This window comes from Raphanus sativus, chromosome 2 (assembly GCF_000801105.2).
Source record: "Raphanus sativus cultivar WK10039 chromosome 2, ASM80110v3, whole genome shotgun sequence".
Classification (NCBI taxonomy): Eukaryota; Viridiplantae; Streptophyta; class Magnoliopsida; order Brassicales; family Brassicaceae; genus Raphanus; species Raphanus sativus.
In genome coordinates, this window is record NC_079512.1 from 13,005,637 (window position 1) to 13,022,123 (window position 16,487).

Here is a 16,487-nt window from a genome sequence, read left to right on the forward strand (position 1 = left end):
AAGGATTCATGGATTTTTGTTTTGGCCAGATTATACATTCATGTTTATCACATCTGGTAAATTGGCCAAAGCATCCATAGGTTTAAGCTATCTCAAATAGTTTATGGTTCATAAATTTTTATAAACAAGATTCATATAGATCTTTAGGTATTTTAATCTATTTTTGAGATACTTAAAACCTTTAGAGAATTATAACTTTTATGGATTCAACATAATTCAGAATCAAGTTTCTTATGGATCAATGGATCATAGAAACAAGTTTAATATTATGGATTCATATAGATCCTTAGATTTCTTTTCAAATATAATGGTGTTCTTAGATTTTATGGATAGATTAGTTTACCATTTTACACCACAAGAATCTGAATGGACCACCATGAGAGAGAGTTGATCCACGGATGAGCTGGTTGAGAGAGAGGTGGAGGAACTGGCCGGAAAAACCATGAGTCGGCGGCGCGGATTGTATATGCTATTCACGATGCGTCAGAGATCGGATCGACAAGCCGTCTTCGGCAACGGATTCCTCTCGTCTTGGGCTTCAGTTTGATAGGTGGATCGTCGTCTGGCTCCACAGGGTTTGAGAGATACGGCGGTTTAAAGTTACGCCTGAATTTAAGATTTTCTGGCCGGAAAAGATGGCCGGAAAAGAGAGCTCAGGTGGAGAGAGACTTCTCAGGTGGAGAGCACTATCGTGCTGATAACGTGTTATAAACTAAAGAGAATGTGGAGAGTGATTTGTGAGAAAGTTGTGTGTATTTCTCATTAGCCAACACCACATTATATAGTGGTTTGTACAAGGGTTTACAAATGCTTTACAAGGAAGTAAATCTACACATTAATACTCTTGACTACATTGATGTCATACATGAAGACTTGGTCAAGGTGATGATAACGAGGTTGACTGAGTCTTCTAATCTCGGACCGGTTTGTAGATGAACCGATGTAGACCGGATGTAAACCTCCTTGCACTTCCTCTTGTATATGTTGGACTTGTATAGTACTTGGTTAAGTATTTGGTTATGGTTCATCCACACGATAGATTTTATAACAAATATAATTTTGTTAGCTAGAAATTATACTAAGTATATGATCGCATGTCAATATCTCTTCCATTGTTCTGCCAATCTAGCATAAATATTACGGGGGAGTTAATTCTCTTTGTTCCAAAGAGCCAAGAATCTAGACTTATGAATCATCTACACAGCCCCAAGAAGAGCAAACTGGCTAAAATATCGAAGCTTGCATAACCAAGGACGTGAAACTTAAACGAAACGGAATACGATAAGTTGTAGTAACGTTATTATTTCAGAAAACTCTCAACAACACACTGTAAGAGAGCAGAAGAAGAAGAAGCTTTTAAATGCGCTCACAAAAGATGGAAAAAAACCTATAAGATTCTTCAACAATAGAAGCAAATACAAACTAAAATCAAAGAAAGAAAGAAAGAAAGAAAAAGAGACACAATTCAGCATCCCCACCCGTAGTGATTCATACACTAAACCTCACCGTCTGATTCAGCAGCATCTTCATCATCGTCAGATTCAGGCCAAACATACTCGACGTCAAGAGGATGTCTATGCAGGAAATTCAAGAGCTGTTCAAGGTTTCTCATTGGCCTAAACGGACCTTGCCCTTCTGCCTCTTCTTCGTTCTCATCCATTTCTTGTGGATCACTGTAACTCAACACCTTCAACCCAAACTTCCCTGACTCATCCGGATCTACCACCTGAAACGATTTTGCTAGTGATCTTCCCATCACTTTCACATGCGACACGCTGCAATAACAATCAATCAATCAAATCAACAATCAAAAACTAAAAAAAATTACTCTCAAAGTGGCACAACTTGTAAGACCAATAAGGAGACAAGGAAGGAAGATGTACCATATGTAGTATAAGCCATCCATTTCTTGTGTCTGAACCCGACCTAGAAACTCCACTAGCATATACCCACCAATGCAAAGAACCGGTTCTGGAAGCTTAAAGTTCTGCAACCGATTCTCCTACTCATTTAAAAAAAAAACATTAAGGTTGTTATCAACAGTTCAAGAACAATGAGTGTTCGCTAAAGATTGATAACACACACACACACACACACACAAGACACACCTGAGCCATAGGAAACTCTTGTGAAGTGTAAGTCCATACATATTTGTTTTCAACAGGAATCTTTCCTCCTGACTCAGCTTGATTGTTATCGAGGTGACCCAACCGGAAACGAACATAATGTGAAGAGTATATCGGAGTACCAGGCTGGAAATAAGCTAGAGAGAAAATTGGGGGAGGGGGAAACCGTCAAGCAACAAGGAAAGCAAATTAAAAAACGAGGATGATGGGATTGTCATCATCACCTTGGAAAGGCTGGACGCTGAGTTCGGTAACGACACACAAATCACCCTTCAGCTGATAAAGAAGTGTTTCGGGCACGGAAGTCCTGTGGTGTCCTGTACTAGACCAATACGAAGGGGTGCCACCAATTCTATCTCTTTCGTCGAGTGTGTTCAAGATGCTCTCTGCTGGGAAATTATCAGTGCTGGAGGCTACAATGGCATCAGCAATACAGCTTCTGATAGGGGAAGATGTGCATCCTTTAGTCAATAAGGCATAAACCCTGTGCTCTCTTTCTAGTACCCTTGTATCATCATCATCATCCGTGAGACTGCTGCTTGACCCGGAGGCTTCAAAGGATTCCTTCATATCATTGCTTGTGTCTATTATACGATCCACACTAGTTAGCTGATGGAACAACTTCAAGCACAGGTTCTTCGAGAGACTGTATTTAATCACTGCAAGTTATTTAAAAAAAAAATAACACATCATTGGTCTAAAGATTCAATTCAAGGGAAAAAGGCAACAATAATAAAAGATGATTTTACCAAAGGCACGCCAGGAGCGTGAGACAGCACTGGCACGGACAAGATCTGATGGGTCATCAAGACACGAAAGAATGGCTAGAGACATGTCGGTATCAAGATTCTTAACGAAATCCATTCTATTGTTCGATCAAATTCCCTACAAACAAAAAAAAAAGATTGAAACTTTTACGTTTTATTGTTTTGGTTTCAAATCTAAAAAAAAAAACACAGCGATACGATCAACAGAGCGCTTGCAATTCCGAATGACGGATTCAGACTGGGGTTTCGATATCACAGCGAATCGACGATGAAGATGGCACACAAAAAAAAACAATGAAAATGACAGAAAGAAACAAAATTGATACCTGTATTTCTAAATCGATAATCGGATAAGAGCGACGGTGACCTTAGCGATTGAAATGGGGTTAGTTTAAAAATAGAGACAAGGACAAGTTCGAAGACAAACGATTCCTGACTGTCTCTCGAATCATTCGGTCTCTATCAAAACCAATAGGCCGACATCGTCAACGGCAAGGTTATTCCTGTCTTTTTGACCTCTTATTTATAGGGAAAAAGAATAATAATAATAATATTTAAATAGTTTCTGTTTTTCTTCTCTTAATCAAAAAAATAATAATTCACTGGCATCACATGTAATTAGACATGGGCATTTCGGGTATCGGTTCGGTTCGGGTATTTCGAGTTTTGGGTAGTTCGGATAGGGGGTTAGAAGATCCACTGAGTACTTGACTTATTTTCGGTTCGGTTTAGTTCAGATAGTTTCGGGTTCGGTTCGGTTTGGATAGTAAAATTAGGAACCAAAAAATACCCGAAATAATTTTGGTTCTCATTTGGTTCGGGTTCGGATTGTTCGGGTAGTTCGGATAAAATATTAGTTATTTATAATAAAATATCAAATAATTATGATTATTTATATAAAAAGTTTGAATATTTTGGATATTTCGGATAAATTATCTGGATAATTTGGGTAGTTCGGATATTTCATAATAATGTAGTTATCTTCAAATAATATATATATATATATTTAGTTATGTTATATGTATATATAACTAATATTTTTATATATTCGAGTATCCGTTCGGTTTTCGATTCGGTTCCGGTTCGGTTTAGTTATTTCGGATATAGAAATATAAGAACCATGCGGATATTTGAAGGTCCTCGATTCGGTTCGAGTTCGGATATTCCGGTTCTTCGGTTCCGGTTTTTTTTCCGGGCCTATATGTAATAATGAATTAAATTAAATACGTAAAATTCAGTATTTATAATGGGTATCCACACCTTAAGGAAAAGTTCATTAACAGATATTTTCCCTCTGATTTCTTGTTTTTTCTTTAAGAATTATAATTAGTCACTTTTCAGTCTTTCTTTTCCTTAAATCCCAAATTAATTCTTGGATGGCATCATATGTGATACTTAGAAGATAAGTTAGGTACGTAATGTAGTTTATAATTATTCCACCATTTGTCTACACTACACCTTTAGGAAAAGTTCAAAGAACATATATGTAACCTTCTGTTGTTAAAACTAAATTAGAAAGAGACTCTTGACTTTTGCCCGCTATCTCCAACGACTTTTGAAAACAATGATTGAAATATCCTTTTTAGCTATTCCAAAACTCGCTAGATGCTACGCATGCGGCACACACAGACGTAGCGATTTATTAAAAAAAAGGAAAAGATTAGAGAGTACGGGGAAGAATTTTTGTACTATTACATGTATAATACGGTATTATTTGTATGATATCACATTTCATACATATAATATAAAAAGCTTGTATAATACATTTTTTATGAAAGACACATCATTGATACTAAAAATCATAGGAATAGATTCCAATTAGATCAGAAAATATAATTGTACTTCTTTTAGTTCACATCAAAACAAAATATAATCCACTTACAAGAGACAAAATATATTGTTTTGATCTCGAGACAACAAAAAGAAATTTAGGATTGCACTTTCAATCCTCTATTCTCCAAAAATCAAACAAATATATTAATTTTGATCTTGTAGTGGAGTTGATGCGTTAGAAGAAGTCACAGCTTGATAACATGAAGTCACCGCTTATTATGTATCTGAAAGTGAAGACAAAAACATGAAGACATGTAAAATCCTAGTTAAAGAAGTTAAAAACAGACAATGCATTAAATTTACCATACTGAGGAGGGCAATCCTCTCAAATAACTTTGTTTAAATTTTTGTCACAAAAATAGCACTCAAAAATAAAATGAACAAAATAGCATATTTTTGTTTTGAAAATTTTAATTTTAATTTTTTTTTGAAAAATTTGAACACATTTCTAAAACTCCACCCCTTAATTTTAAACCCTAAGTCTTAGATTAATTAACCCAAGTGTTATAAATGCATATTTACCCTTAATAAAGTTTCTTTTGGTCATTTTCTTCCTTGTGGTGCTATTTTTGTAACAAAAACTTAGTTTGGTGCTATCCTGGTCTTTTTCTCTATTGAGGAGGCTGTAAATCATGAAAGACATGATTTTCTTAGAATACATCAGGTTCAAACTCCATGTTCAAAATATCTTCATCTTCTTATTCAAAGTCATCATCATATAGATCTCTCATTTTTGGGGCTTGGGTGGTAAGGATAAAATTAACGTCACTGTCCATCTTTTCTACATGCTCCACAAGCCAATCTCCAACAGTGTCTTCATTACCATCATAAAAATGACATCAACATTGCTTTGTCTTATCTTTTTCAGCTTGTTAAACAATCTTGCATTGAATTGGAGATAGACTAGACTGTTTAGCCTATTAACATCTAGCCTATTTCTTTTTTTTGTGTATATCTGAAAAAAGAAAGAGACATTTGATTACATATAATATCAGTGTAGAAACAGATTGAAAAAAAAGTAAGTAATACACTGACCACTTCGAAACTGCTCCAGTTTCTTTTACAGCCAGAAGAACTAGATGTCAAAGCAAGGATCCGTGTTGCTAACTTTTGCAAATATCGTGTAGCACATCCATATGTAGACCCCCAATTTCCTGAAATTAAAAAGTTAAATGAGAGAAATTTAAAGTCATCTTATGTAAAATATATTTTCTAAATGAAGATAGTTAAAAAAATAAATTTGGATCAAAGTTTTCCTTCTTCTCACAGCCTTTTATTGCTAGGTTTCTACCAAAAGAGAAACTTCTACTCTTGTATAGATGAACTTCACGATTGGCAACTGCATCTTTCTTTTCAAAATCACCATGATAAAATGTCTCCACACAGAAGATGAATCCATCCATAACCTCCAAATCACACTGAATATTGGGGTCTTTGTAGAAGTAAAATGGATTGAGGAAGTAAGCAGCCATATGAAACGGAGAATCCAACCTACCTTTCATCTTCTCATCAATGATCCTAAAGATAGGTTGGTAGTTCTTCTCCAATTGATCAGTAGCTTCTTTGATAGATTTTTTAGCTACTAAGAGCTCTCCATAAATAAAACCAAAAGAAGGAATCTTCTCTCCATCAGCAAGTCTCGGAACCTTCACCATTGGACTAAATACTTTAAAAACAGATATAACATTGTACCAAAATGAACAACTCATCGCATTATCAGACGCTAGCTTCCCTTTGCATTCTTGGAATGTTTGCAATCATGTCATTCATCACTATTAAACATGTTTCTCAGCTGTGCCTTCTTCTCATATAAACTATTAAGTGTCAAGAAGCATGTTGCAAACCTTGTAGCTCCTGGTCTCACAATATCTCTCTTTGTATATGCTCTCATCATGTTAAATTTTTATGATGAGCATAAATATATATTGTGACTGCTTTTGCTTGCTCTATAACTTTACAAAACCCGGAAGCTTGGAAATCCCCTCAAGCATCACAACAGTATGAGCAGCACATCCAGTCAAAAAGATTCTCGGCCACTTCTCTTTAAGAAGCCTAACAGCTGCTACATTGTTGGTGGCATTATCTGTGACAACTTGCACAACCCTCTCAGCCCCTAAATCTCCAATACACTTGTCAATGTAGTTGAAGATATATTCACATGTGTGGGCATCTTTAGAAGCGTCCTTTGAAGAAATGAAGCATGTACCACCTCTTCAATTAACACACAGATTCATGATGCTTCGCTTCTTCCTATCAGTCCATGCATCTATCATAATCAAGCAACCTTCTCTCTCCCATTCTTCTTCTAGGGCCTTTAGATTTTCTTTTGTCCTTTGTTTTTCTTCGTTTAGCAAATGTTCTCTCAGCTGATATTGTGTTGGAGGTACCCACCCAGGTCCAAACTGTCCTAAAGCTTCACAAAATAACCTAAATGACTCATTGTCAATAGCACTAAATGGGATATTTTACTGATAAATCCATCGAACACAATACTGGTGGACAGCATGTATCTTCTCCTTTGAAATAGCAACATGGAGATTTTGTTGTCGTGTCTTTGCAGCCACTGAGACTTCAGGATTAATGGGGCTCGCAAACTGATCAATAGGACCTTGGAAGTGGGAATTTTTAAGAGTTCCAAACTCTTTTTCTAGTTCTTCATTGTCAGTGTCCTTGCTTACATCAATCTCTGCCCTCAAAGCTTCCTCATGTTTCCTCTTCATACTTTTCTTGTTTTTAGATTCAGCTAAAGCCTTCTTAGACTTCTTTTGATCTCCTTTAGTTGACTTTGGACAAGCTGCAACATTTCCTTTCAGATGACCAATGTGCTCCTTCATTCTGAATATACCACCAGAGAACTCTTTTCCACACAATAAACATTTCACTTTGTCAGGAAATCGTGCATCACACAAAACTGCATAATCCCATCCTACACCTTCGAGTTTCTCTTAAGGCGTGGAGGTGAATTTGTTGGAGGAATAATTATTCTTCTAAAGCTGAATAATCAAGCAACACATACACAAATTAGAATAAAAAAAAAAACTCACAAATTTAAACTAGTTGATGTTTTGTTGATTTTAATAAGAGTTGTCAAGTTTTTAGAATATTCTTGTAAATAAAAAAGGACAAAGACAAAATAGATAAAAAAAATACAAACATCACTAGGAGACAAAATATATGAAGTCAAAAGTCATAATCTGCAATTTAAGCCCTATACACAGATTAGACAAAATCAAACCAGACTTAAACTCGAAAAATTAATCTCCAATTTCGTTTCAACAGATTCAACCCCATAAAAAATATGAGAGACAATCAACAACTTAAGCTATATTACAAAATATATATATTTCAACTTTAGTACATGGTAAGATGAATGTTACCTTGTTTTTGTTTCAACAAAAGGTTGTAGATGGAGGACGAAGTTGATTAGGTTGAGTTTTGCTTGAGATTTTGTGGTTTTGTATCGTTAGGGTTTCTGAGAAATTTGGGGATTTTGTTTTGTCGGAGAAAGAGAGGCAGAAGATGGGGTTAGTGGTTATGGAGATGGATAGATTAATAAATTGTTTGGGTTTTATGGGAAATGGGCTAATAAATTATTTCGACTTAAGGAAAATGGGTTTTCAAAGAGGAATTGGCTAGGCGATTTAGTTATTAGGCGGACGATTTTTTAATTATGCGGATCTCTATGCTCGTTACACGGCCAGCGTAGAACTCAACCGAATTAGGGTATTTCGCTACGGTGCTATCCCGCGTCACGTTTAAACGGTCGCGGCCGATATTTTATGTACCAAAAACTACATAAAATTTAATATTTTACATAAGTGTTTACAAAACATTTTTTATGAAAGTTTAATATTTTATGTACCAAAACTCCAGCTTACTGTAAAAATGTATAATTTTAGCTCTACTAAAATAGATATGTAGTGTATCAAAATTATTCTATTTTTTAAATTGTGTGATGCAACTATTAGTAATAGAAAAAAATAACTATTAATAATGGGATAATGATCATCCTCAAAACAATTATTAATAAAATAAAAATAATTTTTATAAAAGATTGATAAAAAGGTAAAAAATAACAAGTTATGGTCAAAAATTTATTTTAAATAACAGACAGAAACACACAAACATATGAAAATAAGAAAAAATATCCAAAACTGGCCACTAGGGGAAAAAGAGTGATCTTTAATCTCACCTGGTCCCTTATCCGGATGGATTCTTCGGTGCAAGAAAAAATCCTTAATCTAGTATAGTTTCGTTTGTGGACTGAGATAAGGCTATCGAGAGAGACGGGGTGTCGTGGTTCAGGGATTTGATGTCCATTTTTTCATGTCGTTTACCAGCTTTGAGGTAGGGTGGTACTTCTTTCTTAGGTTCAGGTGAGGCAAAGCTTAGGTATTTCAAAGATGGTATGTCGTGCTTCTCATGTGCTCCTGGCTCTGTCTTGATATTTCGAAGATCTCATTTTCGAATAGGTTTTAAGTGTTGTTTGGTCTTAACCTAGCTCTAAGTTCAAAATATCTTGATATAAGTTCCATTATTCATCAAGGTCGTCGTTTATGGGGCGTTCTTGTGGAGCTTCAGTATGAGGTTTTTTCATGGAGGCAACTTGAGAGAGTGTAGTGCATTTAGATTTAACGGTTCAGATTTTAGCTTGGGAAGGTGAAGTCAGTTCTACTGGTTTGATTCCTTGCTTTTTAGTTTTGTGGAAGCGTTTTCAGTTCTTGCTGGACTTGTGGAGTATGTTTGGTCTGATGGTTTGTTGGGAGATTTCATTTCATGCATTTTTAGTAGAGTTCCTTTGTTTTGGAAGTTGGTTTTGCTTTGTCTTGTATGAGGCATATGGTTCTTAATTTTTTTTATCTTTGGTGCGGTCTCGTTTTTAGTCCTCTAGTTTTGATATTGCTTTTTTCAGTGGTGAAGCTACAGAGCTTGGAAGTTGTGAAGTCCCTTAGTTTGAAATTAATGGGTTCTCTAAATTATCTGGTAAGAGGTTTGATACACGCTTCGGTATCAAATATCATCGCAAGAAAGGCAATTCCAAATAAGATCATTAGTTTTCCTTTTTTCATAAAATATCTCGGCTTTTGGATATTTTCTTTTTCCTTTAAAGTTTTAAGAACTCTTTTCTCTATTTATAGTTTAAGAAAACTATTATGTACTTTGGCCTATAAAAAGGCTCTTACGATGAATAATACAAATTATCTTCGAACAATTAACCTTAATCTCTAGAGAGCTTTAGGGTTAACAGAAAGTTAGTTATATTTTCTTACGTTATCAAGCACGGCTCTGGTTACTCGATCTAAGGCTCATAACAACTTGGTATTATAGCCATTTGATTCTATCGGGGACACTGAGGCGCTTTCGAAACAGATAACAAAGATGATAGAGATGATGCAATTGATGGATGCAAAGATATACGCTAACATGAAAGATCAGAGTGCTGACATGAAAACTCTATTAGAAAGAATGGTAAAAAACTGCTAACGAGGATCGCGGTAAGGCGATCAAATTTTCACCAGAGGAACTTTCGAAAGTTGAAGTATTAAGTGGAAGTAAAGGGAGCAAGGGGGCGATATCATTTGATGCCCGTTTATTCTCCTTCATCTTCTTCAGTCGTCTCCATAGAGAAAAACAAGCCTACTCGACCGCAAAAGCTTGTAGTTCTAGCTGACCTCACTTTCAACCCTCCTGAGAGTGACGATATCAACACATCATCGATTCAACTCCCTACTCCTACTTTCATAACTAGGTAACTCAGTTTCTGCCTTCTACATACTATTTTAATAAGGCTAAGCCTCTTCCTTTTTATTGTATCCAAAACTGAGAAATACATACTGATGAGGAGTAGCGTCTTGGCAAATGAGCCAAATATTGGGTTCTTTGGGGGACCGTGGCCAAGTCGGGCTGTAGGAAGCGAACGAGGGCATATGAGAAGATATGGAGGAGGAGACTGGAATGTAATACCAGTTGGAGCAGCAATACACGGCTTGCATCCAAATTATGGAGATTATTGAAACTTGGAAGGGTTGATGGAGAGAGGGTATTACGAAGCCCGTGAGGACATAAGCAACAACTTCGACGGGGGAGGTGTGCAAGCAGCCAAAATAGAGTTTCCACCATATAATGGCACAATCAATGCTATGGAGTTGTTACAAAAGTGTGATGACTACTTTGCAGATAAAAGAATATTCAATGATGATGCCAAAGTTAGACAAGAAACTTTCGTTTTAACAGGGTAAGCATACCACTGGAACAACAACTTGTGACGATTGGTCACACATAGGCTTGGATGGGGAGAGTTTAAGAGACATTGCAAGAATCGTTTTGCGAAGGCAGATGCGGTAAACCCAATGGGGGAATTGTCAAATCTTAGGCACACGGGAACAGTGGATAAGTACTGTAGCCAGTATGAAGAATGTCTGGGCTGACAAACGAGTCTCTCAGGTGATCAAAAACTATGGCAATTATGTGCTGGATTGGCAGGCTCCTTACGAAAAGAAGTTGAGTATCTGAAACCAATTTTTTTTGAAGCAATGGAGATAGAAGGACATGAACGTTCGGGGGAAATTTAGCTCCTCCGACACGAAAAACGTTCAGGTTACAAGATCTTCTTCTGAAAAAACAAGGGATTCCAGTGGAAAGAGTAATGTACAAGGAGGGGGAGCTTCAGCATCATGCCAGATGGATACCACACAGCCAACAAAAAAAGGTCTGGAAAAATTGACTCGAGCAAAAATGGCTCAACGTCGAGGAAAACGGCTTTGTTTTAACTGTGACGATTTATATACACCAGATCACGTCTGCAAACATGTCCTCTTTTACATACAACAAATTCCAGACAGTGAACACAAAGAAGATGAAATCATTGAGAAAGAATGTAAATCTCCTTAAATGCATTAAACGGAGCGCAAACTGAAACAACCTTTCAGGTGCAGGCTGATATTGCAACGGGAAAAGGTTGGGTGTACTTGATACATGAAGTACCCACAACTTCATAAAGAGCAGTATGGTAGAAGCACTTAGAGTTCTAATGAAGTGACGATCTTGACGTTTTGTTCAACTACCAGACGGTGGAAAATGTCCTATCGATGGGTTTTGTAAAGGAGTGACAATGTGTGTCTAAGGACATCAATTAACCGCAGATTGTTTTGCAATACAGCTCAACCGGTTTGATGTAGTGTTGGGAATTCGTTAGTTGAATGAAATAGGTGGGTAGTTTGGGAAGGAATGAAGCGTACAGTGGAATTCAAAACCGATACATATACCATCAAATGGCATGGCGAAGCAGCAAATAGAGGAGAAGAACTAGTGGCTATAAATGCACTCACACATTGGGGTCTCCATTAGAAGACTGGTGTACGAAAGAGGACGAGATCTTCACGATTAGTCCTGGGAAGCGGGTCGGATCCGTCCCGCCCGACCCGATCCGCAGCGGGTATGAGTCAATTTTTCAAATGTAAATCCAACCCACGTGACTCGTTAAGAGTTAGATAGTATAACCGCACCCGCCCCGCATTAATCAGGCAGGTCAAGCGGGCAACCCGCCAGAATTTAAAAAAAAAATTTTGGCCAAATCACAAAAAGATATGACGAACACAAACAATAGAGAACATAAGTCTTACGTTTCATCAACATGCACAAGTTGTTTAATTTCTAACAAACAACAAAGAACATGAAATCAGAAATTCTTGTCTAAACTGAAATCAAACTTAAAGACAAATTACAAAGATGCTTTATTTCCTGTTCTTGACGGATTTGTTATGGTTTTCCCACCATCAGCTTTATTTTGTTGGTCATAATCCATGTTAGTCCCTGTTCAGAACAGAAATACAAGAGGAAGACTATGAGAACTCAACAACGAGAGAAACAGAGACATAAACATAGATAGACAGATGAGAAGAGAGAGACAAAAACAGAGAGAGACAGAGATCGAAAGAGACAGATACCGAGAGAGATCGAGAGAGCCAAAGACACAGATCGAGATATAGATCGAGTGCGACATAAACATAGACATAGAGTTGAGAGAGACATAGATCGACATATATCTTGTTCTCGCCCGAGAGAGAGAGGCAGCTACAGAGAGTCGAGCCTAAAGACACAGAGAGAGGCTTACAACTGAGAAGTCGAGACTCGAGATTGGGTATGAGAATCGACAATTTGCAGAAGGTCAAAGACCAAAAGAGAGTGAGACTCGATTAGTCGGCAGAGAAACAAGACTGAATCCAATTAGGGCTTTCAAAATCACAGTTACAAAGTAAAACTATAAAACGCCACACACTAATAATCTAAAACACAAAAACAACACAAACATGAAACCAAAAAACATGTTTCTTTTAACATATGCGGGTGCCCGCTAACCCACTACCAAAATTATTAGGATCCGCGCCCGCCCCGCTATCTAATGGCCCGATCCGCCTGACCCGCAACTTTTAAAACCCAAATATTTTTGAGCCCGCACCTGCCCTGCAGCGGGCCTGATGGGCCGAGTCCCGCGGGCATTGAGTCAAATTCTCAGCGCTATTCACAATACCAAGAAACTTAGAACTTGAGATCGCTACGCCAACGATAGCAAGTTGGTCACTCAAGACAGAGCCGGTTGCACGGGAGTTCGGGACTCTATTAGCCAAATTCCAGGATGAATTTGCAGAGGCAGTTGGGCTTCCACCTAAACGGGACTGCGATCACCCTATCTGTCTCAACTAGGGAGCTAACCCCGTCGCAGTAAGGCCATATCGTTATCCGTATTTATTGAAGGATGAGACTGAAAGACAATGCACTGAGATGCTCTGCAACGGCATCATTCGCATTAGTAGTTCTCCGTTTTCATCGCCAGTGCTTTTAGTCAAAAAGACAGATAAGACATGGCAATTTTGCATTTATTTTTGGGATCTCAACAAAATCACTGCAAAGGAAAAGTTTCTAATTCCGCTGGTCGATGAACTATTGGATGAATTACATGGAACTCGCTTTTTCACTAAACTGATCTAGCTTCGGGGTACCACCAGATTCTTATGCATGATGAAGACATCGAGAAAACTTCATTCCATAAACATCACGGCCATTATGAATTTTTAGTCATGCCTTTTGGACTCTCCACGCTCCATCCACTTTTCAAAGTCTGATGAACTCGATCTTTCAAGATGTTCTCCGCAAGTTTGTGCTAGTATTCGTTGATGATATTTTGATCTATAGCACAACCTGGGAAAAAAATTTGGTGCATGTTCAACACGTTCTTGACATCTTTAGGAGTAACAATTTAAAGCTGAAACAAACTAAATGTTTGTTTGGACAACGAGAAGTGGGCTATCTCGGCCATGTGATCTCATATGAAGGGGTTAAAGTCGATCAAACAAAGATCTCTGCAATATCTGATTGGCCTGAACTTCTTTCAGTTCAAGCCATTCAAGGATTTCTCGGTCTCTCCGGATATTACAGAAAATTTATTCAAAATTATGGAACCATTGCTGCTCCATTAGTTTGCCTACTTAATAAATGGATTTGACAGGGATGAGGCCACTGATAATGCCTTCAAAGCTCTAAAGAAGGCTCTTTCAGAGTCTTCGGTGCTAGCGCTTCCAAACTTCTCCAAAGAATTCGTCATCAAATGCGACACATCAGGAACAGGCATCGACGCAGTGCTGCAACAACATGGGCATCCAATAGCCTTCTTTATCAGGAAGATGGCGGATCGACATTTCAATGTAGCATCCTATGAGCGGGAATTAATTGGACTGGCCAAGGTAGTGATACATTGGAGAACGTACTTATGGGGTCATCGTTTCATTATTTGCACAGACCATTATAGTCTCAACTTTCTCCTAGAGCAAAGGTTGTCACATCACCACAAATACCTTGGATAAGTAAGCTTCTTTGGTTCGACATTGATGTTGAATTCCATTCGGGTATCTCCAACAAGGTGGCTGACACACTCTCCCGAAGAAACGACAATACACTGGAACCAGCATGTTAGATCTTTACTTTATATATCACGAAGAAAGGTCTTTCTCACGCATTCGAGAGGAAATTAAACAGAGTCCCGTCTTGGGAGAACTACATGTTAGAATAATTCGAGGCAAGGAGTCGATTGGATGGGAAGCAAGAGCCGGCTTGATTTTTTTAGAAGGGAAGGTTTATTTGGGCTTAGCACCAGCTTTAGTAGAATAAGTGGTGTCAGGATTCCATAACTTTGGCCGCGAAGGAGTACAAAAGACAATGGATCACATTAAGAGAGATTTCTACTGGAAAGGATGGAAGAAAACAGTTCAAGACTTTGTTGGAGATTGTCAAGTCTGTCAAAAGAACAAGTGGAAAACATTACAACCGGCGGGTTTGATGTAAGCACTTCCGGCGCCAACAAAAATATGGTCGGATATATCCATGGATTTCGATTTTGCATTTTAGGCGGTGATGAATCTCTTGTGAGGAGATCCTTTTGTCCTTGATTCTTTTGAAGGAAGATCTGATGGTTTGAGAGAGATATGGGTTGTTTTGATGATGATGGATGGATTGATTGGATGATCTTCAAAGATGATCTATGGAATGATCAAATATTGTATATATGTGTATTTGATCAAGAGAATGAACTCTGATTTCAATCAAAGACAGGGTTTTGCATGCAGAGAATGAACTCCTATCAATGTTCAAAGATGAACAACGGATTCACAGATTTGAGAGAATATTTTGATAAAAAAAAGTGAATAAAATTTCAAAGAGTTCTCAGAGAGTTTAAGTAGCAGAAAAAGAAGGAAAAGAAGTTGAAAGGTCCTACTACTTATTAAAATCGAAAATAAGAAGAAATAAAAACTTAGACAATTCCAAAAACTGAATAAGTGAAGATTTGGCTTGGTTCCTTGTCTTGATTTCGTCTGGTTCAGACCAAAGCAGCAATTGATTTCATCAGTCTTCTTAGCTGGTTCAAGCTCTGGTTCAAACTCGGTTGCATCATCACTGAACTGATTCAGCTCATTCTGCTTTAATTCACCTGCTGGTTCAATAATGGTTTCACCATCCCCTCCTCCTTTGAAAAGTTTTGTCCTCAAATATGTATCTCCTACATCAAAAGGAAACAAGTAAGAAGCGAGACAATTAATCAAGAAAATAAGAATGAAAGCAACACCGAAGTACGGTTTTAGACATAAACTTCTTTTGAGTTTTGAAGCCATTTTCCTCAAGTACTTCCGTCTCAAAATCCCAGGCTTATAAGATTTGCATTTTCTATTGTTCCTTGCAACCCTCGGAGACCGATCCTGCTGTTCCTTACTCAAAACAGAGACTAGAAATCCAATGTCATATAGGAAAAACATGTTCTTAATCTGATTAATAACCAAGCATTTCTTTCTAAGAACAGGTTGCACTTGTTTCAGACTTTTAAGATTCACATCAAAGTAAGTATTGTAAACCAGAATGCTATCAAGGCACTCAATAACATAGGAAAACTTCAATTTATGCCTAACTTTCTTAGACTCAGAAGACAAATGATTAAGTTCTAACCGATAATTACTTAACCAAGGCTCAGCATGCTTATAAAAAAAGTGTTGCAAACCAGAATGTTTCCGGGGCATATATCAACTTCAAAACGTGCTCCACGTCATCAGAATAAGAATACAAAAGGTTAACTTCAAGATCATAATCAGTTAGCACATGTCTCACAGATTTAGCATGATTTTCAAAGAATGTGATGTACATTAATATATCATCAAAGCTCAAAGCAACATCAATTTTCAAGCATGATCTCAAAACAAACCAAGATTTAGCAGTTTCA

At 37.4% G+C, this 16,487-nt stretch overlaps 2 protein-coding genes and 1 pseudogene across 4 annotated transcripts; all 3 read right to left on the reverse strand.

Annotated features, from left to right (window-relative positions):
* Nucleotides 1-1,262: 1,262 nt before the first annotated feature.
* On the reverse strand, nt 1,263-3,381 carry LOC108830751 (F-box protein At4g00755). Of its 3 annotated transcripts, none has more exons than XM_056999324.1 (6): nt 3,220-3,381; nt 2,876-3,011; nt 2,351-2,785; nt 2,109-2,263; nt 1,884-2,002; nt 1,263-1,775 (listed from the first exon to the last, which is right to left on the reverse strand). In XM_056999324.1, the coding sequence occupies exons 2-6, from the start codon at nt 2,988-2,990 to the stop codon at nt 1,496-1,498; spliced, it is 1,104 nt and encodes a 367-aa protein (XP_056855304.1). In that variant the 5' UTR covers nt 2,991-3,011; nt 3,220-3,381; the 3' UTR covers nt 1,263-1,495. The 3 variants fall into 3 exon arrangements, with proteins under 3 accessions (XP_056855304.1, XP_056855308.1, XP_056855314.1); XM_056999328.1 differs by lacking the exon at nt 3,220-3,381 and adding an exon at nt 3,092-3,194; XM_056999334.1 differs by lacking the exon at nt 3,220-3,381 and adding an exon at nt 3,110-3,129.
* A 2,126-nt stretch (nt 3,382-5,507) lies between these two features.
* On the reverse strand, nt 5,508-6,381 carry LOC108833437 (uncharacterized). The gene is made up of 3 exons (XM_018606855.2): nt 6,030-6,381; nt 5,762-5,880; nt 5,508-5,681 (listed from the first exon to the last, which is right to left on the reverse strand). Exons 1-3 carry the CDS (start codon nt 6,379-6,381, stop codon nt 5,508-5,510), a joined length of 645 nt encoding a protein of 214 aa, XP_018462357.2.
* Nucleotides 6,382-6,672: 291 nt separating this feature from the next.
* Nucleotides 6,673-16,029, reverse strand: LOC108833431 (uncharacterized; annotated as a pseudogene).
* Between the last annotated feature and the right edge of the window lie 458 nt (nt 16,030-16,487).